This window comes from Narcine bancroftii, chromosome 9 (assembly GCF_036971445.1).
Source record: "Narcine bancroftii isolate sNarBan1 chromosome 9, sNarBan1.hap1, whole genome shotgun sequence".
Classification (NCBI taxonomy): Eukaryota; Metazoa; Chordata; class Chondrichthyes; order Torpediniformes; family Narcinidae; genus Narcine; species Narcine bancroftii.
In genome coordinates this window covers 89,490,817-89,517,449 of record NC_091477.1, presented here as the reverse complement: position 1 = coordinate 89,517,449, position 26,633 = coordinate 89,490,817, and the positions used below count along the sequence as shown (strand labels likewise).

At 39.3% G+C, this 26,633-nt stretch overlaps 1 protein-coding gene across 10 annotated transcripts in view; it reads right to left on the bottom strand.

The window, feature by feature from the left end:
* Positions 1-667: 667 nt before the first annotated feature.
* Positions 668-26,633, bottom strand: part of schip1 (schwannomin interacting protein 1) — a 547,841-nt gene continuing 521,875 nt past the window's right edge. For all 10 annotated transcript variants that reach the window (XM_069896763.1, XM_069896764.1, XM_069896765.1 and 7 more), the window contains 2 exons: positions 9,499-9,592; positions 668-1,329 (listed from right to left, as the gene is read on the bottom strand). In XM_069896763.1, the coding sequence (XP_069752864.1) occupies positions 1,278-1,329; positions 9,499-9,592 (146 nt within the window). In that variant the 3' untranslated portion in view covers positions 668-1,277. The remainder of the gene's footprint in view (positions 1,330-9,498; positions 9,593-26,633) is intronic.

The following is a 26,633-nucleotide window of genomic DNA, read 5'->3' as shown; positions in this document are numbered from 1 at the left end:
ATGAAAAAAGAGCCAATTAGAGCTTTTGAAAAAGAATACCACAGGCGTTGGAGGAAAAATCATTTCCAAGTCACTGGTGAAACCAACAAAATGGGATTTTGATGGGCTGAATAGCTGGTTTAAGGAATAGAATACACATTTACAATTCTGACATTCTATTTCAATGCTCTCTGAACAGTATTTAAGAATTATTCAATTGAAAATTTGGCTGATGGACAGATCATTTATTTGCGCTCTTTTGGAAGATTAATATAGTCTATTTTTAGTAAGCCGTTCACAAGCCCTTTTACCACTGGCATCCCAGTTAATTGGCCATGCAGGGTCCCGGGAAAGAAAGCCGTTTATGCTGTTTCCACTGGGGCACTGATCACAACTCATCCCGGTGATCGGGGAGAGTCTACCTTTCAATTTTCCACTGGTTTAATCAACACTTCAGCTGATGCCGGGGATATGAGTAGGGTTAGAGGCCGTCAATCCCCGATGTGATTTGACCCTGGTGTGCTGATTGTTTTTCACTGGAACCTTAACCAGTTAAGGTGCCAGTGGAAAAGGGGCTAGTTAACTGTTACAAACTTGTCTGGGAGACGTCTTGATATTCTTTCACCCTATTTTAAGAATGTGTTAAAGTTGAGTTCATAGAATGTGGAGCAAGATTAGTGTAAGTATATCATAGGAAACAAATTTTATTTTTTTATTTTACATATTTGTACATAACATTTCTGAATCCAGTTGACTGAAATTATATTAACACACTTTAAAATGGTTATCAGTTAATCAACATTTACAAAATGTTGAAAATCTGTTTGTGATCTAATCACCAATAGCTACAACTTCACTACAAGGCAGGCATGTATTCTTTGACTTTAATAGCACCTTTAAATAAAGTTTATTTGTTTAAAACTACCATCTGTGAAGAATAAAAAGAGGGCCATGGTAAAATACTGTTTAACTAAAATCCAAGGAGTCAGAAGTTAGCTGCTGTTAACTACTTGATACATCTTCCAATCCTGCAGTTTTACTAGATTTGCATTATCAGTTACCAATATTTTACTGAAATGCCTGATACAACTCAGTGACAAATGTAATCATATTAAAATAAATTATACAGGAAGCATAGGCCAATCACTGGACATAAAGCTTCAGACAGTACCAATGACTAACACTGATTTTCTTGAAGTGCGCCATCTTGAGCGTTAGCATTTGACAACCACAGAAGCAAAGTAAAATCTAGCTTTTTTTTCTCTCCAGCCTCATTGCTTGTTGGAGGTATTTCAGTTTCACTTGGTTGTTGTTTTCTCTGCCATGTGCTTTTGCTGACTTTCAGCATGTCTGAAGAATAGAAAAGAGAAATCAAAGATGTCACCAACATTTTGGGAATATTGTACACGTTGAATTTTTTTAAAAGAGGTATTGAATGGAATTCAGAAGATGCAAGATTTTAGCTAGGGTGAATGTCAGAGGCGATTATCAAGGACAGTCTATTGCAGTTGGTAAGGTTTCAACTCAGGCTCCCTGCACTTTATTCAGAAAAGGATTTTCATCTGAGGAGATCCTGAATTTGAATTTTTAAAATTTAGCAATACAGCACTGTACCTACACCCCTGGTACATTTTTGAAAGTTGGGAGAAAACCCACACAGACGCAGGGAGAACGTATAAACTCTTTACAGACAGTGCAGGATTTGAATCCCGATCCAGTCCCCATCGCTGGCACTGTAATGGCATTGCACTAAATATATGCTAACCGTGCTGCCCCAACCTGGCTTTATTCATAGTTCTCTCCCTGGATATGATGAACATCAGCGGTAGAGAAGTGTTCAGGCCTGAAACATTGGTTATATATCTATGCCCTATGGACATTGCAAGACCTGCTGAGCTTCTCCAGCTCTTCAGTGTTTTTACTACAGTCACTGTGTCTGTACTTTCGTGCTTTACTCCAGTACGACTGTCATTCAGCATTGGACAACATTATTGCAGTACAGAAACAGGCACCATGTCCACACTGACCATCAAGTGCAATCTGTACTGTAATTGGAATCCTGTGACCAAAGACAATTTTAATTTAAAAAAAAATGTAGACATACAGCATGGTACAGGCCCTTCTGGCCCACAAGTACGTGCTGCTCAAATACCCCAACTAACCTACTTTTTTGTTTGAAAGGTGGGAGGGAACCCATGCAGATATGGAGAGAATGTACAAACTCTTTACAGACAGTGTCAGATTAGAACTCCAGTCACTGGCACTGTCATAGCATTGTGCTAACCACTAAGCTATCTGTGGTGCCTTATTTTGGGTCCAGTTTGATTCCTGCCCTAGTTTTCAAGGACTCAAACCTTTTGGACAGTAAACCTTTCAGAGAGGATCTCCACCCACAAAGGCAGATTAATAATCTTACACTGGACAGCAAATATTTTGCTTATTTTGGGCTGCTTATCACGTACCGTCTTTTAGATATAAAAATATGACAGGAAATCACAAAAATAAGTTAAGTCTACTTCAAGCATACTAAACCATGAAGTACAACATGTCATTAAAAATTTATTTTCTCCACTTGGACTTCTTCCTTGCTGATCTTGGTGCATTTAGTGATGAACATGGTGAAAGATTTCATCAGGACATTATGACCATGGAAAAGTGGTATCAGGGCAACTGGCTGACTATTGTTGGATACTGATGTGAGAGGCATCAGATGCTGAGTACAAATTAAAATCAGCAGCAGAACATTTTTACGTCAGTTGAACTAACGTAATTTGTCATCATCATGCAATTAAAATGATAAATTCAATAAAAGTTAATTTTAATGTTTCTCCAACTTCCTATGTGATACAGCAAATCTGAAATTATCTTTATGTTCAGCTTGAAGTTGTTTATCATAATCCGCAATTTTTTCAGGAAGCAAGCTTTTAGAAAAGATTTGTTGTCCAGTGTTATTAATTTCTTGACTGTCCAAGTGTGGATTAACCTGTCACTCAATGTTTTCTGCATTAGACAGTCAAAGCTATACAGCCTTCTTGAATAAAGGATCACATTTTGTGTTATCTGACCCTTCATCTGTGGCTGACAGAGATCTCTGTCATAGCCCAGGCAATTCCCTCGCCTCACATGGCAGCCTGAAGTAGAATAATGGCATTATCATAAGGCCACAGCTGTAGCCGCCTATGTCAGATGCATCTTCTACAAAGCAGCTTTTGACCTCACTGTACCTTGCAAAAGGATTTTCTATCAGTTATACATAAACAATAGCATGTAGGGCCAATTTACTTGATCTGAAAGTTTTTATCAAGTTGAATAAACTGATAATATTGCACAATAAATACAAACCATGTCCAAGGCAATGAGCTGAGCTGACTGAGTGGCCTGAATTTTGGAGGAAATATCCCCAATTTCCCAGTATTTGTGGACATAACTGGACTCCCTGCTGGTGGCTCAAGTGGCCAGTCAACAATCATGGATGTGCAAGAGGGAGAGAGACAATCATTAAACAAATTTTAAATGATATTAATTGATATTACAAATTGAAAACCATGGAACATAGAACATTATTGCACAGAACAGGCCTTTCCTGGCCATGCTGAGCTGTTATTCTGCTTAGTCTCACTGTCCTATAGCCTGTCTGCACGCCTCCCATCCACATACCTGTCCAAATTCTTGTTAAATGTTAACATTGTGCCCACTACTATCTGTGTGAAGAAGGACCACCTAATGTTCCCCTTAAACTTTTCCTCTTTCACCAACGCTTTATCCTCTGGTTTTTATCTCACCTAATGTCGATGGAAAAAGCCTACTTGCATTTATTCTACTACTATCAAATCTCCCCTCATTTTTCTATGGTCCATGGAATACAGTCCTAATCTCTTTGACCTTTCACTATAAATCAAGTCCCATCAACATCTGAGTAAATCTCCTCTGCAATTTTTCAATCTTAATGCCATCTTTTCTGTAGTTAGGTGACCAAATCTGCACAAGATATTACAAATTTGGCTGAACCTATGCCTTATACAACCTTACCATAGCATCCCAACTCCAACTCCAACAGTCATTACTTCGATTTATGAAGGCCAACGCGCCAAAAGCTCTCTTTATGACCTTATCTACCTGTGACACCACTTTCAGGGAATTATGTATCTGTATTCCCAGATCCTGCTGTTCTACTGCAATCTTCAGTGCCCTACTATTTATGACCTATTTTGGTTTGTCCTTCCAACATCTCACATTTGTCTGCATCAAATTCCACGACCATTTTCAGAGCTGGTCCAGCTCCCTCTGCAAGCTTTGAAAGCCTTCCTATCCTATCTGCAAACTTGCTTATCTAATTAACCACATTATCATCAAGATTATTTGTATAGATGACAAACAACAATGGACCCAGCATTGACCCTGAAGCACACCAATCGTCACAGGCCTCCAGTCAGAGAGGCAATCATCCACTACCACTCTCTGACTTTTCCTGTAAAGTCAATGTTGAATCCAGTTTACTACCGAGCGACGGAACCTTTCCAACTAACCTCTATTGTGGGACTTTACCAAAGTCCACATAGACAACATCTGCAGCTTTTCCTTCATTGCCCTTCAAGGTAAGCTCCTCAGAAAAACTCTAATTTAGTTAAACTTGACCAATCACACACAAAGCCATCTTGACTATCCCTTAAATCAATGCCTGACTATCTAAACACTTGTATATCCAAACACCTTCCAATAACTTAGCTCAAACATTCAAAAATACTGATATCCTTATTTAATATTGTAGAAATGTTGTCATAACAATGAGGGAAAAGTTGAAGGGCCAGCCACTCAGCACAAGAACTTTTCAACCAACTAGCTCTCAGTGGTGATCTAACCAGTTGGACCAGTCTACTTTGTGGGGTGTTTCCTGCTTTGATCAGGAGGAAAAGGCAATGTCTAGATAAATCATTTTCTAAGGAAGCAAGCAGAGAGGGAGATGCGATTATCTTAGGCAATGCTACTGATGATCAGCTTATCATGTTAGCTTTTGTAGTTCTAGTGTAGAATAGATCAAAAGAATTAGTAATCCAAAATTGATGATGGGGCAAAATTTTGTTAATCGGACCTGCTGTGACTTTGGTAATGTTATTTTGGAAGATTTTCCAGGTAAATACATGCTATTCCAGTTAATACTACTTTTACATAGTATAGCACATTTTTCCAGTGAACCCATGACGTATTAAGGGAGCATTAGAAATGGGGCCCCAGTGGCCAGACACTGAATTGTGGTGATTTCCACATAATTGGACAGAGGATTATCCAATTTTTACTGTACTAGGTATTTTAAATATGATGTAGTATGCTCTACACCAAATAAACCTAAATGGCAGATTTTGCATGTCCTTTCAGGAGAGGGAAGGGGAAGATGCAGACAATACCTCTGTGGCCATTCCCATCAACAACAGGTATACCATTTTGAATTCTGTTGATGGGGACCTCCAAGTGTCAAGTCAAGGTGGTCATGTCTCCAGTGCAGAGGCTGGCCCCTTGGCTCAGCAGAAAAGGGGAGGGGGTGGGAGAAGAGGAGAATGATAGTGATAGGAGACTTGTTGATTAGAAAAGTGCTGGATGAGATTGAGGCTCCCGGATGTTATGTTGCCTCCCAGATGCCAGGGCCAGGGATGTCTCTGATCGAGTACATAGCATTCTGGAGGAAGGAGAGCGAATAGCCAGATATCGTGGTCCATGTAAGGATCAATGACAGAGATAGAAGTGGGGATGAGGTCCAGAAGGAAGTATATAGGGAGTTCGGGAAGAAGTTAAAAAGCAGGACCTCAAGGGTGGTAATCTCAGGATTGCTGCCTTTGCCACGCACCAGAGAGGGTAGGAATAGGAAGATGTGGTGGATGAATGTGTGGCTAAAGAGTTAGTGCAGGGAGAAGGGGTTCAGATTTGTGGATCATTGGGAATTCTTCTGGGGAAGGTCTGACCTCTACAAAAAGGACGGGGTGCACCTGAACTGGAGGGGGACCAATATACTGGCAGGCAGGTTTGATAGATCTTTTGGGGAGAGTTTAAATTAGTTTGCCAGGGGGGCTGGAAATCAGAATGAGAGTATGGAGGTTAGGGTAGAAGGACAACTAAATTTGAAGGGGGAAATTAATGAATGAGAGGGGATAGTAAAGTAGATGGTAATGAGAGGAGTGAATGTGGGGGACATTTCATCAAGTGTATATATTTCAATGTAAAGAGCATGATAAATAAAGTGGATGATCTTAGATCATGGATTGACACATGGAAATATGATATCGTAGCCATCAGTGAAACTTGGTTGTGGGTGCCTAATGATTGGAAGCTATATGTTTCAGGGTTCCGTTGCTTTCGGCATGATAGAACGGGGGAGGATAAAAGGTGGAGGAGTTGCACTGCTTGTTGGAGAAAACATTACAGCAGTGCTATGGCAGGATGGATTGGTGGGCTCATCCAGTGGGGCTATTTGGGTGGAAGTGAGGAATGGGAAAGGCATGAAAACACTAACAGGGGTGTATTATAGACCCCCTAATCTACAGAGGGAATTAGATGAGCAAATTTGTAATGAGATAGCATATATGTGTAGTAAATATAAGATGGTGATTGTGGGAGATTTTAACTTTCCTCACATAGACTGGGATGCCCATAATGTAAAAGGGGATGAATGTCAAATGTGTTCAGGTAAGTTTTTTAAATCATACATAGAAAAACCAACTCGAGAGTGGGCTGTAATGGATCTCCTTTTAGGGAACCAGATTGGTCAAGAGACAAAGGTTTGTGTTGGGGATCACTTTGGGTCTAGTGATCATAATACTATTAGATTTAGGTTAATTTTGGAGAAGGATAGAGCTGGGCCTAGATAGAGATTCTTGATTGGAACAAGGCTAATTTCAAGGATGAGCAAAAGGATTTAGAAGGTGTGAATTGGGATAATTTATTTTCTGGGAAGGATGCAACAGATAAATGGAAAATATCCAAAGGGGAAATTTTGAGAGGACAGTCTGTATGCCCCTATGAGGATTAAAGAAAAGCTTAGAAAATATAGGGAGCCTTGGATTTCAAGGGATATTGGGAATTTGGTTTGGAGGAAGAGGGATATGTACAACAGGTATAGACAGCAGGGAATAAATGAGGTGGTTGAGGAATACAAAGAAAATCTTAAGAAATAAATTAGAAAAGCTAAAAGGAGATACGAGGCTGCTTTGGCAGACAAGATTTAAAAAAAAAATAAACCCAAAGAATTTCTACAGGTACATTAAAAGTAAAAGAATAGTGAGGGATAAAATTGGGCCCCTTGAGGATAAGCTTATAGGAGGAGTCAAAAGAGATTGGGGAAAATTTAAATGATATTTTTTCTTCAGTATTCCCTAATCAAAGGAATATTGAGTCAGGTGAAGTAAGGAAAACTAGTAGTGAGGTCATGGAAAATATACAGATTGATGAGGAGGTAATACTGGTTATTTTAAAGAAAATAAAGGTGGATAAATCTCCTGATCCTAACAAGATATATCCTAAGACCTTGAGGGAGGTTAGTTGAGAAATAGCAGGAGCTCCTAAAAATATTTAAAAGGTCATTGGCCATGGGGGAGGTGCCAGAGGATTGGAGGTTAGCTCATGTTGTTACATTGTTTAAAAAAGGCTCTAAAAGTAAAACGGGTAATTATAGGCCTGTGAGTCTGACACTGGTGGTAGGTAAATTAATGGAGACTGTTCTTAAGAGATGAATATACAATTATTTGGATAGGCAGGGACTGGAGCAGTCAATATTGTTTTGTGCATGGTAGATCATGTTTAACAAATCTTATAAAATTCTTTGAGGAGGAAGGAAAGGCTGTGGATGTTGTCAATATGGAATTTAGCAAGGCCTTTGACAAGGTTCCGCATAAGAGGTTAGTTAGGAAGCTTCAATCTTTAGTTATTAATGTGGATTCAATAATGGTTGGATGGGAGATGCCAGAGAGTAGTGGTTGAAAATTGTTTGTCAAATTGGAGGCCAGTGACTAGTAGAGTGCCTCAAGGAATGGTATTGGGTCCATTGTTGTTTGTCATATATATTTATGATCTGGATGATAGGGTGGTAAATTGGATTAGTAAGTATGCAGATGATATTAAGATTGGCAGTGTGGTGGACAATGAAGAAGGTTTTCAAAGTTTGCAGTGTGATATAGGCCAGTTGGAAGAGTGGGCTAAAAGATGGCAGATGGAGTTTAATACCAAGAGGTGGTAGGAATTCCTACCAAAGTTTGGTAGGAATAATTAGCAAAGGTCATTCACGTTAAATGGTAGCTAATTGAGGAGTGCAGTAGAACAAAGGGATTTAGGAATTCTGGTACATAGTTCTCAGAAAGTGGAGTCACATGTCGATAGGGTGGTGAAGAAAGCTTTTTGTACAGTGGCCTTCATAAATCAGAGTATTGAGTACAGAAGTTGAGATGTCATAAGTTATATAAGGTATTGGTAAGGACAAATTTGGAATATTATGTGCAGTTTTGGTTACTGAATTATAGGAAGGATATCAACAAAACAGAGAGGATGCAAAGAAGATTTTCAAGAATGTTGCTGGAATTTTAGAGTTTGAGTTACAGGGAAAGATTAAACAGGCTAGGACTTTATTCCCTGGAGTGTTTGAGATTGAGAGGGACAGATAGAGTAAATATGGATAGGCTTTTTCCACTGAGATTGAAAGGAAAAAAAATAGAGGAAACATGGGGGGGGGGGGAATTTCTTCACTCAGAGGGTGGTGGGAGTGTGGTATTAGCTTCCGGCCAAAGTGGTAGATGCGGGCCCTATTTTAATATTTAAGGAAAAGTTGGATCGGTGTATGGGCAGGCTGTGGGTCAATGGGAATAGAACACCAATTCTTCCTTTACAACAGTATAAGTGTCTACAGAGAGAAAATTGGCGACTCACCAGTCTGAATCCAAGAAGAACCTATAGTTTGAGACAACTCTGGAATTAGATACTCGTTCAGCTGTAGCTTATTAAGGCTCCCAACAATATTTGCATGTACATGTTGCCTCATAATACCAGAGATCAAGGTTGTCTGGTAGGGAGTTGAATAACTCCTGAGGTACATTCCAAATCTTCTCCTGGTTTTATGCAAAATCAACAGCTCTATCCATTTATTTGTTTAGCTCTATTCAGCTATCGGATTTGTCACACAGCTTCATATTTTCCAGAAATACATCAGCAAATTTTGAAATTGTTTCATTTCATGAAACATATCTAAACCCACTATATAGTTTTTGTTTCAGTATAAACAAGTTTGTCATGAATGTTTCACAGGGGACTTCTTTCCTTGAAAGATTTCCAACAATTACGGTTAGCCAAAGTATCTTGACTTCTTTTAAAATAAAGAGGATGAAATTGTTTCAGGGAAAATACATGGGAATCTAGTGAGAGAAACAAATGTCAGAAAATGCTACATGGTCCACTGGGGAAGTACATAATTGGCCAGTTGAAACTGTCACAGGAAAATGGAAGCCAGTCATTCATTATTCATTTATCTTCAGCCTTCGCACCAACCTGGTAAGGTCTTCTATGTCCACCAGCATGGCATCCTGTTCCATGTGTAGCTCATCCCTAATGAGTAGAAGTTGAACCAACTCTTCATTTAAAGCTGATTAATAAAAGAAAAAAGTAAATTTTTAACATCATTGCCACAATTCTTCCCCAAAACAACTATTTAAATAAACTGAAAATAAAAATTTAATACTAATTCCCATTTATTTATTTTTCAAATTAACATAGTGTTTGTAAACTTTTATGTAATGCAACTATTTATGTACTGACATCCTGCAAAAACAAAACAGAAATTAAAATATTGCACGTCATATATCTAACCATAAAAAAATTCTGATTACTTGACATTAGAATTGTCTTCTAAATTATATATCGTAAAGGAAGTGTAATTATTCTATGGGCATTGTCATAATATGAAGCCCAACAAATTATAAAGGAAATTTTACACAAGTTCTAAGCAGGACCACAACTTTATTTTTAAACCAATGGTATGGTATAAAAAAACACTGGGATTATGATTCTGTTATAACATTTAAAAAATAAAAATAAAAACTATTTTCACAGAGTATAGTTGCCCAATAATAGGGGCAGAAGTTAGGAAAGTAAGGGCTCAATCAGTAAGTGAACTAAATGCAGTATTCCATAAAGGCAACCTTTAGCTTTTCCCATTCCAGGTAAACAGCAGAATGATGCTTAATATATTAGTGAACAGAAGGGATACTAGTGAGAGGGAAAATTTCAATGAAGAACTCAAATATTAAACCTAACACCATCCTGTAAGCATCTTCATTAAAAAGACTGGAATAGTTCAATGAACTTCTCCAGGAGATGTGAGTAAATACCATATCTATAAATTAGTAACAAAAGTATCAGCATAATTTCTAAATGGGCTTGAGGTGTCTTTACAATGTTCATCAAGTTTAAATAGCAAGTAATAAAAGAAAAAAGTAAATTACAAATTGAATTTCTTGTTAGCTTGTACTGTGTCGATGTATGGAGAGGGTAAACAAATTGGAGTTCTTGGAAGGTACTATCTAGGAGGATCTTTCCTAGACCCAACACACAAATGGCATCATGAAGAAAGTGCATCAGCACTTCTACTTTCTCAGAAGTTTGGTTCAACATCAGAAACCCTGGCAAATTTCTACAGATGCATGGTTCTTCATTATCCAATGAGCTGAACACCTTCCAAGCCCACTTTAAGAAGAAGAACTAAACAGTGCCTACCAGAATCCCTGAAAAGGCTGAGGTCTTTGATATCTGTCTCTGAGGGTGACATCACAACATCATTCAAGAGGGCAAACCCTCGCAAGGCGTCAGTCCCTGGTGGCGTACTTGACATAGTATTTGAAAATCTGCACCAGCCAACTAGCCTGAATGTTCACGGATATTTTCACCCTCTCATTGCTGCAGTCAAAGGTTCCCACCTACTTCAAAAGGGCATCAATCATCCTGGTACCCAAGAAGAGTAGTGTGAGCTGCCTCCACAACTACCACCCAGTAGCACTAACATCTAATGTGATGAAATGCTTCAAGAGGCTGGTCATGGTCATGTACCACATAAAGATCTGGACCTGCTGCAATTCGCCTATTGTCATAATCACTCCACAACAGATGCACTATCACTGGCTCACCTCGAAAACAAGCTGCTCTACATCAACTACAGCTTGGCCTTACAACAGCTATTATTTCCTTAATGCTGGTCAAGAAGCTACGAACACTAAGTAGTCCTCCCTGCAAATAGATCCTTGATTTTCTCATCAGAAGACCACAGTCAATATGAATTGGAAACAAAGTCTCCTCCGTACTGATTATCAACACAGGTGCATCCCAAGGATATGTGCTTAGCTCACTGCTCTACTCTTCATAGACCCATGACTGTGTGGTCAGGCACAATTCCAATGCCATATGAGGAAGAGTACAGGAGGGAGATAGATCAGCTCATTGAATGGTGTAACAACAACCACCTTGCACTCATCATCAGCAAAATCAAAGAGATGATTTTGGACTTCATGAGGGAGTCAGGGGTACATGACCCAGTCCTCAATGAGGGCTCACTAGTGGAGAGGGTCAAGAACTTCAAATTCCTGGGTATCAACATCTCCGAGGATCTGACCTAGAGCCTTCACGTTGATGCAAACACAAAGAAGGCTCGCCAGTGGCTATACTTTTGAGGTGTCCGATGAGATTTGGCACGTCACTGAAGACTGTTGTAAATTTCTATAGGTGGACTGTGGAGAGCATTCTGGCTAGTTCCATCACTGCCTGGTATGGAGGTGCCAACTCTCAGGGCAAGAAAAAACTCTAGAGGGTTGTTAACATGGCCTGCAACATTACAGGCACTAGACTTCACTCCATCAAGAACATCTAATGAGGAGGTGTTTTAAAAAATCAGCATCTATTCTGAAAGACCCCAAGCCATGTCCTCTTCACTCTGCTACCACAGGGCAAAGGTACAGGAACCTAAAGATGATGGCACAAAGACAGCTTCTTCCCCACTGCCATCAGATTCCTGAATAATTAAAGACACTGCCTTACTATAATTTTTTTTATAGTAATGTTATAAGATGGTTATACTGTGAATGTTTGCTCTATGACGCTGCCGCAAAACACTGAATTTCAAGACTTGTTCATGACAAGAAATTCTAATTCTACTGACCAACTGCATCATGGGGACACCAATACCCCTAAGCATAAAGTTGTGCAAAAGATAGTGGACATCATAGATAAAAGCCCTCCCCAGCATAGAGAACATCTACAAGGAATGCTGTGGAAAACTGTGGAGGGGTCCACCTCGTCTGGCATAGGTAGTTTTGGTAGTGTTATTTGGGAGAGTTTAAATTAATTTAGCATAGAGATGGGAAGCTGAGCATATTTTGAAAAGTGGGGAAAACAGCTAATAATAGAAGACATGGAGGTGATTAAAAGTTGAGCTTAACGATATGCGCCAGAAGCAAAGAGTTTGGTAAACAAGGAAGATAATGCCAGATACACTTGCGGAAGTACAACTTAGTTAATAAAGAGGCACATTTAAAGAGGACAGGACTAGCATCTTTGTCTTTCTGGATACAAAGTTTTCCTACAAGGGGATAAAAAGGAAGGTGTTGGGCAATATTGGTAAAGAAACAAGCACAGATGTGAAAAGAAATATGTTTGGAAAGCTATAAAAAGAGGCCCAAGATAAAGGCAAGACAAAGATATTAGGAATGTACCACAGATGTTCCAAGGGACACAGGGAACCAAATGCATTGTCAACTTTCTAACATGTGCAACAATTCAAGAACAGAAAACAATGCAAAATTTCACTCATTCAAATATTAACTGAGAAGTAGTGTGAATAGTATTGGAGGCACAGGATTTATAAAATTGATTCAAGAGACCTTTATCATTTTGTATGCATTGTTCAAAAAGGTGCCAAAGAAATATGGACAATTTAAGGAATGAAACTGAACAGGGTGAAGAAATATCAGTGGGAGAGTACTTTGTAGAAGTGGTTATATTTCAGTTAGTTTCCAATAATTATGGAAAGGGAGACATTGAGAGCTGAATCATGGAAAGAGATCAGTAGGCAGACTGAGAAAAAGATTCAAACTCTCTTTGAAGGAATGCAACATCCCCACTGACTCCTGGGGATTTCGATATCATGACTGTTCATGGTGCAGAAACTCTTGGGACAGCATTGACGTGCGTAAGGCACCACCTCTCAAACCAACCCTGCCCCATTTGCCTATCTGTGAGAGAGCACATCAATCCCACTTTGGTATTATTCGCCACCTCAGGACCCATAAAATCGAAGTCATCCTCAATCTTGAAAGTCTGCCTCAGGAGAAAAGGAGTAAAAACAAAATATGAACAAAAATTCTAAATTGGGAGATGATCGACCTTTCCAGGCAGAGAAGTGATTTAGCAGAAGTGGATCCAAAACAGCTAGTTCAAGTTAAATTAGCAGTGGGAGGCAAAGAGGAGACTGACTGTTTAAGAGTAATAATCTTTCTATAAAATTGAAATTGACAAATGTTAAGTCCTTCGATAATGAGGTGCATTGCAGCGGAAGGCAATAAAAAGGGGAACTTTTATTTGGAGGCAGAGAATGCAGTTAAGGTTCCTAATGAATAATTTTCAGAAGACTTCACTGAAGATAGGATGATGTCATAGATAACTAGTACGAGTTGTCTAGTATTGGATGTGATAAAACAGGGAAAGAATAATTATCAGGAAATTTATTATCTTTGAAAGTGGGTAAATCAATAGATTTGGAGGAAATAGATCCCTGCCTATTCAAAGAAAGAAAATGCAAAGCCTCTGACCATCACTGTCAATGCTCCATAGCTACTGAAAGATATAAAAGTATTGAAAGACTCTACTGTTGTACCATTATTTTAAAAGGGGTGGATGGTAAGATGGATACATTAGGTGCTTTTAAGCAGGGATAGCCCTACTGGGACCCAGGTGCGATTAGTGGGGCAAAGGTCCCTTCAGCACCTTATAAGTGCAGAGGGATGGACCCATTAAATTGCTAACCTGGCGATTTAAGCGGGATTCTACCCCTGCAATGATGCAGTAAGTGACACAGCACACACTCAGGAGAACTATTGGTAAGTCTCCTCCGCACATCCCCCCCCCCAGCCATCAGTCACCCTCTGATCCCTCTCCTCCCCCCTGCGGCAGCAGACCCTCTCACCCCCCACCCCCCTCCATGGCAGCAGCCCCTCTCACCCCCCCCCCCCCCCGATCTTGGGAGATACTTTAGCCGGGATTTCCCTGTGACACCTGTGACTGCGTCGGCCATTTTTGTTTTCAAGCCACCAGTGGCCACAATCTAGGTAAGTTTAACTGGGTTCCCTGACTACCTCCGAGGTAGGGAGGGGTCTCGGTTGATTTTGAAGCCCGCTGACCGGGTCGCATCCTTTCAAGCTGCCTTGTGAGTGGAATGCTAACTGGGCAATTTGCCCAGTTAACCCCATTGTACAAGGCAACTTGAAAACACCTACTGAATAAGCGTCAGCCAATGAACTTAAATGGTGGATGAATTACAGGAATAACTCAAAGGATGAATAGATACATTCATTTAAAAAGTAGCTTTTTCAGGATGTCATCAAGGATTTGTTAAAGGAAATGTTGGCAACACATTTCACAGCCCAAAAACTTTAACTGTTTATTCAATGGCTACATAATTTCATGTTGTAGTAGATATCCCCTTTGTTCCACCCATTGCCTTCCTGTGTTTTCTGCCAATTAGACAAACATTTCTCTCTTTCTCAGTTCTGATGAGGGGGTCTTCAATCTGAAACATTAATTCTCTTTGTGTCCTAAGTTTTTTTTCCCTCCCAGCACATTGATTTTATTGCAGATTTCATGTTTCTCATTTAATTTTAATTTGATGTTGTCTTCATGGATTTTTAGAAAGGCTTTAGCAAAGTTCCACTTTGCAGGTTGGTCCAAAAATGAAGGTTCAGAATGACAAATTAGATTCAAAACTAGTCAGCAATCAGGAGCGAAGGTAATAATTGGCAAGTGCTTCCATAGATATAAAAATGTCATCAGTGGTGTTTCCACAGGTTTAAGTACCTGCATTTTAAATTTTGATATTAAATTTAATTAATAAAATAGACATACAGCATGGAATAGGCCCTTTCAGCCCACGAACCCATGCTGACATGGGAAGAATGTACAAACTCCTTACAGACAGCGCTGGATTCGAACCCCCATTTATTGACAAGGAGGAGGAAGGTTTTAGATAACAGGAACAGAATTATAGTGCATTGAAATTGGCTATTTGGTCCAAAATGTTCAAACCGACCACTGGGCACCCATCCATATTTATCCGGTCTTCCAGAATGTTTCCTCTAGTCTTCTGTGCAAACATGATTTAAGTGCTTGTCTAAACCATTCTTATATGTTGTTAGCGACTCTCTTTTCACCACTCCCTCAGGCAGTGAATAAGTTTGTGTTTATAGGCTAGCTACAAATATCAATTATGAGAAAACGAGCATAGAATTTACTCATTAACACAAATAAAGTCACTGGCTTCTAGTGAACAGATTTTAGGCTAAGCAAATCTTCCAGACAGGGAATTTGAATCAATTATCGCTTCTGCCCAAGTCATCTTAGAGCCATCACAGAACCCCTGGGCTCCAGAATCCTTAATAGCTTTAACACTGTAGCGCTAACCGATTAATGATCAAGTCAACGGTCTGTCAACGGGCAACCCATTCATAAATTGGCTTCCCACCCAACACAGCTGATTGATTCCACTACCTGTCAGATGCTATTTGAATTGTCAAAGGCTGTAGAGCTCACCCAGTGACTCTAACAGTGCCAGCCCAGTCCAAATTTAATATTGTTTCTGCCCAGAAGTTTTGCTCTCCATTGGTAACTTTAATGACTTAAAATTAGTGTGAAACTTTCCATTTGCATGTGTTAATTAAAGACCAGAAATCAGACAGGCAGAGAACAGATGTCTGACAGAAGGAATGGTTTCCTGCTCTCATAATTTGAAATACTGCAATCATGTCTCCTCTCCATGGAATACAGATGTAGCCTCTCCTCATAAATCAAATTCCATCCCAGCAAAACCTTGGTGAATATCCTCTCCACCCTCTGGAAGATGACCACATCCTTCCTCAACATCTAATCATATACCAATTACAGCACAGAAACAGGCCAGTTTGGACCTTCTAATCCATCCCAAACACCTTCTCCCACCTCGTCCCATTGACCCGCACCCAGCCCATAACCTTCCATACCTCTCTAGTCCATATACCTATCGAACTTTTCCTTAAATATTAAAATGATTATTAACATTAATAATAATTACAAATATTATTAAATTATAAATGTTAAAATCGAGCCCACATCTACCACTTTGGCTGGAAGCTAATTCCACACTCCCACCACCTTCTGAGTGGAGAAATTCCCCATAATGTTTCCCCTACACATTTCCTCTCTATCCATGTCCTCTTGTTTGAATCTCTCCCACTCTCAATGGAAAAAGCCAATCCACATTTACTCTATCTATTCCCCTCATAATTTTAAATACCTCTATCAAATCACCCTTCAATCTTATTCACTCCAGGGAATAAAGTCCTATCCTGTTTAACCTTCCCCTGAAACTCAGGCAACATTCTTGAAAATCTTTTTTGAACTCTTTCTGTTTTGTTGATATCCTTCCTATAATTTAGTAACCAAAACTGCATACAATGTTCCAAATTTGGCCTTGCCAAATATACAATTTTAACTTGACATCCTAACTCCTGTACTCAATACTCTGATTTATGAAGGCCAATGCACCAAAAGCTTTCTTCACCACTCTATCTACATGTGACCCCACTTTCACGGAATTATGTACCAGAATTCCTAAATCCCTTTCTTCTACTGCATTCCTCAATTATCTACCATTTAATGTGTATGACCTTTGCTAATTATTCCTACCAAAATGTAGCATCTCACACATCTTAGTATTAAACTCCATCTGCCATCTTTCAGCCCACTCTTCCAACTGGCCTATATCACACTGCAAACTTTGAAAACATTGTCCCCAACACTGCCAATCTTAATATCATCTGCATACTTATTAATCCAATTTACCATCCATATCCGGATCATTAATATATATGACAAACAACAATGGACCCAATACCGATCCCTGAGGCACTCCACTAGTCACTAGCCTCCAGTTCGACAAAAAATTTTCTACTACTACTCTCTGGCATCTCCCATCCAACCATTATTGAATCCATTTCACTAATTCAACATTAATACCTAAAGATTGACCTTCCTAACTAACCTTTTAAAAGGCCTTACTAAAGTCCATATAGACAACATCCACAGCCTTCACTTCATCAACCTTCTTAGTAACCACCTCGAAAAATTCTAAAGATTTGGTAAACATGATCTACCACGCAGAAAACTATCTAAATAATTGTATATTCCATCTCTAAGAACACTCTCCATTAATTTACCTACCATCGACGTCAGACTCACAGGCCTAAAATTACCCGGTTTACTTTTAGAGCTTTTTTTAAACAGTGGAACAATGTAAGCTATCCTCCAGTCCTCCCCCTTGGCCAATGACATTTTAAATATCTCTCTCAGAGCTCCCGCTATTTCTGCACTAACCTCCCTCAAGGTCCTAGGATACATCTTGTCAGGATCTGGAGATTTATCCATATTTATTCTCTTTAAAATAGCCAGTATTACCTTCTCATTAATCTGTATATTTTCCATGACATCACTACTAGTTGTCCTGACTTCACCTGAATCAACATTCCTTTCCTTTGTGAATACTGAAGAAAAAAAAATCATTTAAAATTTCCCCCATCTCTTCAGACTCCTCACATAGACTACCCCTCTCATCCTTAAGGGGCCCAATTTTATCTCTCACTATTCTTGTACTTTTAAGGTACATGTAGAAACCCTTTGGATTTTTTTAAACCTTGTCTGCCAAAGCTGTCTCGTATCTCCTTTTAGCCCTTCTAATTTCTTTCTTTTCTTTGTACTCTTTATATTCCTCAACCACCTAACCATCTACCTATTATGCACATCCCTCCTCCAAACCAAATTCCCAATATCTCTTGAAATCCAAGGCTCCCTATATTTTCTAGCTTTTCCTTTAATCCTCTTACTCTCAAAATTTCCCCTTTGAATATCCTCAATTTTTCTGTTGCATCCTTCCCTGAAAATAAATTATCCCAATCCACACCTTCTAAATCCTTTTGCACATCCTTGAAATTAGCCTTGTTCTTATCAAGAATCTCAACTTAAGCCCAACCCTATCTTTCTTCATAATTAACCTAAAACTAATTAAGATCACTAGACCCAAAGTGTTCCCCAACACAAACCTGTTACCTGACCTATCTAATTCCCTAATAAGATCCAATACTGCCCACTCTCTAGTCAGTTCTTCTATGTATTGATTAGAAAACTTTCCTGAACACATTTGACAAACTCCAATCCATCCAGCCTTTTTACAGTATCGGTGTTCCATTCTCACACAATTAAGACTCAGAGACGTGATGCTTTCTCATCCTTTACTTCTATTAGACTAACCTGGCTACTGACACACAGGGTTATATCTATAGAAGGGTAACATCATGATGTGGCATCACGATGTCCAGCAAAGTGCGGGCTTATACCTAACACACCCCTCCCCCCCCACCATGCGATAAATGCTGACTGGGCCACTTCGAACTAATAAGATTACATCGGGTGCAGGACTACAAGTGAGAATTAGAATATATCTCATGAGTAATTATAATTATAAATGGGAAAGTATTTAATAATAATCAAGGCAGATAGTCCTTAAAGCGTTCTGGTGTTGTCTTTCTCTTTTGGACCATCTTGGTGTAGTTTGCTGTGCTGGTCTTTGCTTGGGACCCGTAGATAGTCGGGTCGGCAGTGATTGCCCTCCTTCACTGACCTTTGGCGGCGACTGCCTGTCTTCGCTGCCTTCCTGGCTCTGCAACCATCTCTGCACCCCCTAACTCAATCTGAGGAGTGGGATAGTTGGGGCAGGCCACAGCAGGTCTGGTTCCACCTCCTCCAGTTCATGAGGCAGTTCATGGACCTTAGTGTCAGTCAAAGCTTGTAATTGGTCAATGTGTCGCTTCCACAACGAACAAGAGTATGAGCAGGGGCTCAATTTTTGTAAGATTACTCCTACCACCCATGGGTCTTTATATTGTCTATAATCTTGTAACAGAACTTTCTTGCCCACTTCTAATGTTCTAGCTGAGGTTTGTGGCGATGCTGTTTTTTTTTTGCAATTGGAGACACAGATCTGATGAAATGTGGACAGCCTGGTCCGCAGGTTGCGGCCAAACAGTAGTTCTGCTGGGATGCGTTTTGTGGTAGAATGTGGTGTGTTTCTGTATCCCAATAGGCAATCTGTGATTTTGTGTGTCCTGGAGGCATTCAGATGTTTCATGGTTTTCATTGCTTTTTTGTATGTTTGTACAAAATTTCTGCCTCCCCATTAGTACTTGGGTGATAGGGTGTGGACAAAATATGTCTGATAATGTTGTCGCACATAATTTTAAAAAAATGTTCTGATATAACTTAAGACCCATTGTCCATAACTAATTCATGAGGCAATCCATAGGCAAAGATAGCTCATAGACAGTCAATCATGGAATCTGCTCTGGTGTTTTTCAGCTGTGAAAATACTGGCCATTTGGAATGTGTGTCCAGATCTATTAGGAAAGTCTCACCCATGAGTGGTCCAGCAAAGTCTACATGAATCTGATGCCAGGGTTTGGATGGTCATTTCCATGGGCTACCTTTGGCTTGCGGCATTTTTGGCTGCATTGACTGACATACTTTGCATTCTCTTTTACTGTTGTTTCAATGTCTCTGTGAATGGAGGGCCTCAAGACATGCATCCAGGCCAGTGCCTTCATTCAGACCATTCCTGGATGATTGATGTGTAGTTCTGATAACATGACAGTTTGCCATTTGGCTGGAATAATTGTTAAGGTACTCCATAGTAAACATCCTTCTTGGGCTGATAGTTCATGGCGGCATGTGATAAGGTTTTAGATCTTCTGAAATTGCTTCAGATTTGGGCCACCCATTAAATAAAGGATCTTGCTTAATGTTGCCTCTTTTCGGGTTTCCTTTGCAATCATCTGGGTTGTCATGGGCAGTTGTTGAAGTTGTTCTTGGTTGATGGATGCTGCCTCTGCTCTCCATTTAATAATTTCATCTCATTGTTCTGTTTCGGGTAGCGGCATGTGTGATAAGGCATCTTCATGCCTGGTTTATGTTTATGTTATGCCTCTAGTAGCATGGCCCATCTTTGAATTCTGGCTGCAGCTAATACTGATATATGTTTGTGCAGCCCCAGGATTAAACTCAGAGGCTTGTTGTCTGTGATCAGGGTGAATTTTTTTACGTAAAGATATCGGTGGAATTTTTTTTTACACACCAAATATTATTGCCAATCCTTCTTTTTCTAGTTGGGTGTAATTGCGTTCGCTTGTGGTTAATGTTCGCGAAGCATACGCTACTGGTTGCTCACCTTTTTCTGTGATTTAGGGATAAATACCGCTCCTCGTCCCACTGGTGAAGCATCCACGGCTTGTGTAAATTCTTTACTAGGGTCATAGTGGATCAGCACCTTATTTGTTGACGTTAGTATTTACTTTAGTTGATCGACTGTGTTTTTAGTTTCTGTGTTCCAATACCATGTTTGATCTTTCTTGAGTCATTGGTTCAGCGGGCTGCATAGTGTAGACATATTAGGGATATGTTTTCAGTAGTGATTAGCAAGTCCTAGGAAGGACTGTAATTCCGATTTGTTGATTGGGTATGGGGCCTTGCAAATGGCTTCTGTTCTTGCTGGATTCATTCGCATCCCCTTATTATCGATTGTAAACCCAAGGTATGTTACTGAAGGGCGCATGAAGACACATTTGTCCTTTCGTTATCATATATTAGCCTGTTGTAGTCTGGTTAAAACCTTTTCAAGGTTTTGTAACTGTTCACTGTCATTTCGGCCCATGATGATGATATTATCTATGTAACACCCAACTGAGAGTCCATGTAGCAATTTGTCCATTGTTGCTTGAAATATCACAGGTGTTGCTGAAATTCCGTAAGGCCCGTGTACAGGTGAATAGTCCGAGATGGGGATTGATTGTCAGATATTCTCTTGATTTTTTTTGTCCAATTCTTCTACCTTGGGTATTTTGAGTGAAGGATTGATGGTGATTTTTTTAATTGCCGCAAATGTGAATTTCTCTGTTTGCTTTTCATACAGGTACGATGGGCGCTGCCCAATCGCTGTATTGTATTGGTTCTAATCTGCCTTCAATTTTAGTCTGTTTAATTCAGCCTCAATTTTGCTTTTAATTGCAGTTTGACTTGAACACCCTTGATTTTCCCCAATTCTTGTTGGAAAACCACTGCGTGGTTGTTGAGGATTTGATCGAGTTCTGACTGTGAGGTGTCCATGTGGTTTACATTTAGTATTGAACTGATTTCCAGCCAGTCTAGGGGAATGTGTTGTAGCCAGTTTCTTCCGAAGATGCTGGTCCCTAGGTATCTACGATGTAGAGAGAGAGTATTTTTGGTTGCTGTTGTTTGTATTGTACTTGAACCGTACTTTTTCCAAACACTTTGATTCTGTTTCCTGTAACGGATCTTAAAGTTATTTCAGTTGTTTTTTTTTTAACCAGGAGGTGTGGTAGCAAGCATTCCTTTACATGTAACAGTATTAGGGACACCTCTGCCCCTGTATCTAACTTTATCTTCGGGGGGAGGGGGGGGTGTCCTTTATTTTTAGTTGTATAAAGATTGGTGTGTTTCCTCAGATATGTAATATTTCACAGGAGCTTGAAGGTCAGCCGGTGGGCTGTTATTGTCATCATTGCAAGGTTGCCTCTCTCTGTGCAATTGTTTTGACTTTGGCTGCCTGTTTATTTGCAGGCTATTTGTGTTTTAGTAGCAGTCATTTAGCTTCAATATGTCCTTCTCTTTTGCAATGGTTGCATTTAGAATTTTTGAAGAAACAATTTTCTGGTTGGTGGTTGTATTTCCTACAAGGGAAGCATTATTGGCAGGAAGTCCTCCCGACCAGTAGGTCTAGTTGACCCACATCCAAGTTTTTATCTACCATTTCAGAGCTGCAGGCAGTTTTGTATGCAACCTGTAACGTAACATCTTGATCCCTTCTTAATAATTTTTGCCTTGCTTGGCGATTTGCCAGCCCCATCACTAATCTGTCTCGCAGTGCCTGATTTAGAAACTGCTCAAAATTACAGTTTGCATAACAATGCCAGTTATTCACTTACTGTTTCTCCTGGCCCTTGCCTCCTATCGCAGAATCATTGCCTTTCTGCCATAACTGGTGGTCTGGGGTTTAAATGGTTCCTTAGAGCTGTGCATAATTTGTTGAATGTCTTTGATCCTCCAGGGACAGTGAGGTCGAATGTTTTTCTGGCCATTATACTGAGGAATAGGGTACGTTTGCGGTTTATTGGACCTTCCACAATATTGTGGGCTATGCAGTAGTAATTAAACCATTCTACGTAATTATCCCAACTTTCTTCTACTTTGTTGAATTCTCCGAACATTCCTTCTGCCATCTTGGCGTGCTTTCACCTTGATCTTTTCATGGAAATTTGTTGGGGTTGTAAGGTAGTTATTTTCTACCTTTCTTCTCACGGTTGATGCATGGAGTATGTGTAGGGTTTGTTTTGTTCCTCGTCTCCACTGTTGTGTATGCACTCACACAATTAAAACTCAGAGACGTGATGCTTTCTCATTTCTTTACTTCTATTAGACTAACCTGGCTACTGACACACAGGGTTATATATGTGGAAGGTTGACATCATGATGTAGGTGTCATAATGTCCAACAGAGGGCAGGTTTCTACTCAACACTGTCAATGTGAGGAAAGTTAAAATCTCCTAGAAATCATCACCTTATATTTACTACACACATTTGCTATTTCCTTACAAATTTGCTCCTCTAATTCCCTCTGTACATTACACCCCCATTAGTTTTTATGCCTTTCCCATTCCTCACTTCCACCCAAATAGCCCTGGATGAGCCCCAATCTATCCTGCCATGGCATCACTGTAATTTTTCTCTAACAAGCAATGAGACTCTTCCACCTTTTATTCCCCATCCTATTACACCTAAAACAACAGAATCCTGGAGCAATTAGCTGCTAATTATGCCCCTCCTGCAACCACGTGTCAGATCATCCACCTTGATTTGCTATGCTCCTTGCATTGAAATATATACACTTGATAGAATGTCCCTCACATTCACTCCTTTGATGGCCATCTACTTTTACTACCCCCTCTCCATTAATTTTAACAATCTAATTCCTCTCTCAAATCTAGTTGTCCTTCTACTCTGATTTCCACCCCCCCTTGCCAAAATTTTTCTTCATATAACTGTATTTGCTACTTCATTATCCACAACACTATCCTGCTTAGGGACTCAGTACATTGGCAAACTTAAATATCACTCCTCTTCTGCTGGTGCCAAAACCATTTGGATGGAATGAATTGTGCTTCTTTGGACAACAGGAACACAGGTAAGCTTCACTGTCTCTTCTAGTCTACCTCTTAGGAGATTCTTTTGAGGCACCTGAACAAATGTCCTTTGAAAATAAGAATAGATCGATGTTCATTACTCACTACTATTCCTTAACAAAACTCTATTGTCACTCAACCCTTCAGAAAGCCTCAATAAGTTTATCTGCAATTGACCTATAATTTTTTAGTTTCTGTGATCATCCTTTGCCACTTTTCAAAACAAGGACTTAATAATTTCCACTTTTATAGAATGCTTCAATTTTATTATACCATTATTTTCCTGATTCTCCAACATTGTTTTGGGATAAGTGTATACTGTGGATTTAAAAGTAACTACCTTGATAACTTAAATATCTGCTCAGTATTTTTGACCGGAACACAAGAAACATCCCCCGCCCTCCCAACCCACTCTTTGAAAACTAGCCACAGGATTTTTCTTACAAACCTCACTTCTCTTGTCATGTTTAGTCAGTTTTGTACAAGTGTGCTTGAGATAACCTACTCATTGTAGAAGAGAATAAAAAACCATTATCTAGTAACTGCAATGAAAGAATGATCATCCTGAATACTATGTAATCATGAGTTCATTTCACATTTCTTGCTGGATTTCTAGAGTCTAGCAAGAAGGCATTAATCATTATCCATGTTGTCATTGTTGGGAACTGGGTTGAAAATGACAAGTCTTTCTTCTGCGCCAATCATAAAGGTTGTAAGTGAAATGAGTTTTGCTCTTCTCATTTCAGCAACTTCTGGAATAAACTAAACCTTTTGCAATCCTCCTTCAAAGCCACAACATGGTTGTTGTGAAGTGGCAATTCCATACCAAAAAATTACTAGTTTGGAAAGTTAAAAAAGCCCCTTTTGACAAGTGGGAGTTTGTCAAACCATGATATAGGAGCCTTATGTTGAGCTCACTCATGGATGATCAAAATTTGAACTAAAGCATGCAGGAAAACAGATCCCCAGCTTCTTACTCCAGGGTCAGAAATCTATTATGCCACAGTTTGTACCAATAGACTTGAATGAATATTTACTGGGCAATGGATTGGGAGGCAGAGAAGAAAGATTAAGTGTTGGCGTGAAGAGAGCAGTTTGTTATGAGATAATATTGTTCAATTTTTATATTTAAAATGTCCTTGCTCATGACTTTTAACAAAGACACACACAAGAACTATCATTCTGGTAGATATACTTATTTAGGTCTATTAATGTAAGATGTAATAACTGAGTGTCTTGAGGATAATAGGAATGGGCAGAATCAGCATGGAGTAATGAAAGGAAGATCACTTGACTTGTCCACTGGTTTCTTGAGAATATAACTGGTAGAATATTTAAGGGGGTAATTAGTGAATGACCTGCTTTTAGATTTTAAAAAGGTTTTTGATTCTCCACAAGAGATTGATGAAGGCGGCAAAACTTATCGAATTGGGGTAGCATACTGAAATGGAGTGGGAATAAACAAATATTTCTCAGGTTGTTAGCATGTGATTAGTGGGTACATAGAAATCAGTGCCCTGACTATTCAGGATCTATATCAATGATTTGGTTGAGGGAATCAAATGCTGTTTGCGGTAGACTCTGTTCAGGATGCATACATGTCAATGAAGCAGCAAGAATAAATTTATTGGATGGCTTTCATTTAACAACAAGGACACATTTTAAATGTAGTTTTCTTCCCCTTAAAAGAATCCTTTCATTTATTTCTGCTTTAGCTGTCTCTATGCTGTCACCTAGTGGATAGAAATCATACCCCTATTGTCATCAATAAATAAATTCACAGAATAGTAAAAGCATAGAAAGCCATTCAAGTCTAGTATTCAGGAGTAATCCTACCTAAACAACCCTGTATAGGTGAACCCCCACCCATTACAGGGGAGAAGGGGGTGGCTTAATCCCTTGAAAATGGTCCATTTGCAATTTCTCTAAAGCAGTGGTTCTCAACTGTTCTTTCCACTCACATAGCACTTAAAGTAATCCCTATGCCATAAGTGCTCTGTGATTAGTAAGGGATTGCTTAAGGTGGGAAGGGAAGGTTGAGAAGCATGCACATAATGAGTCAAATCTTTTTTCTTTCCACCCACTTACCACATTAAGCAATCCCTTACTAATCACAAAGCACCTATGGCATAGGGAATACTTATAAGTGGTGTGTGAGTAGAAAGAAAAGGGTTGAGAACCACTGGTCTAAAGCAAAGCCACATCATCTGCAACATGCATCAAGAAATACAAGTAAATACAAAATTTCTGAGTTATTGTTTTCACCCAAATACATTTTTGAGTAGTAATTTGTGAATTCTGTTAACTTTAAAGTAGAGAACCTTTTCCTTAATCCATATATTGTCTAAGAACTCTCAAATACAACATGATGTCAGAAGTGGGATGAAGGTAATTAAAAGGAAATACTTAAAAAGAAAATCTAAAATCAACAACTGATCAGTGAAGTGAAGCTAACAAAGAGAAAAATGGAAGGATTATATCAATCAGCGAAACTTCAGCTGACAGGTAATGTGGCTGAAAATTGGAATAGATTTAAACAGCATTTTGGATTGTACTTTGTGGCAGTTTTGTTACATGTCATGGGTGATGAAGCTCTGGAGGTGTCTAATAACATTACATTTCCTGCTGAAGGAGGCAAAATTAAACTGGAAAAAATAATGGAACAGTTTGAGGCATACTGCATATCTAAACATAACGTGATGTTTGAGAGGCACAGATTTTTCACATGTATACAGAAAACGGAAGAAAGTATTGATCAGTATATGACTGAATTGAGAAACAGAAGCAAAATGTGTGAATTTGATGGACTGACTGATTTGCTGATAAAAGACAGACTTGTGTGTGATATTCCAAATAATAGTATAAAGGAAAGACTGCTAAGAGAGTAAAATCTAGACCTGGAAAAAGCCATAGCACTCTGTAGGGCTACAGAAACCGCAGGCAAAAGAGCTGTTTAGTGAAACTAGCTGCAATGTGGATGCAGTGAGCAAGATCAGATGTAAATCGTTTAACAAAAAGCACGCCAAAGTGGAAAGAGAGGCGTGGCCAGCGAACAAAAATGAAAGGAACAATCGAAAGCCATGTCATCAATGT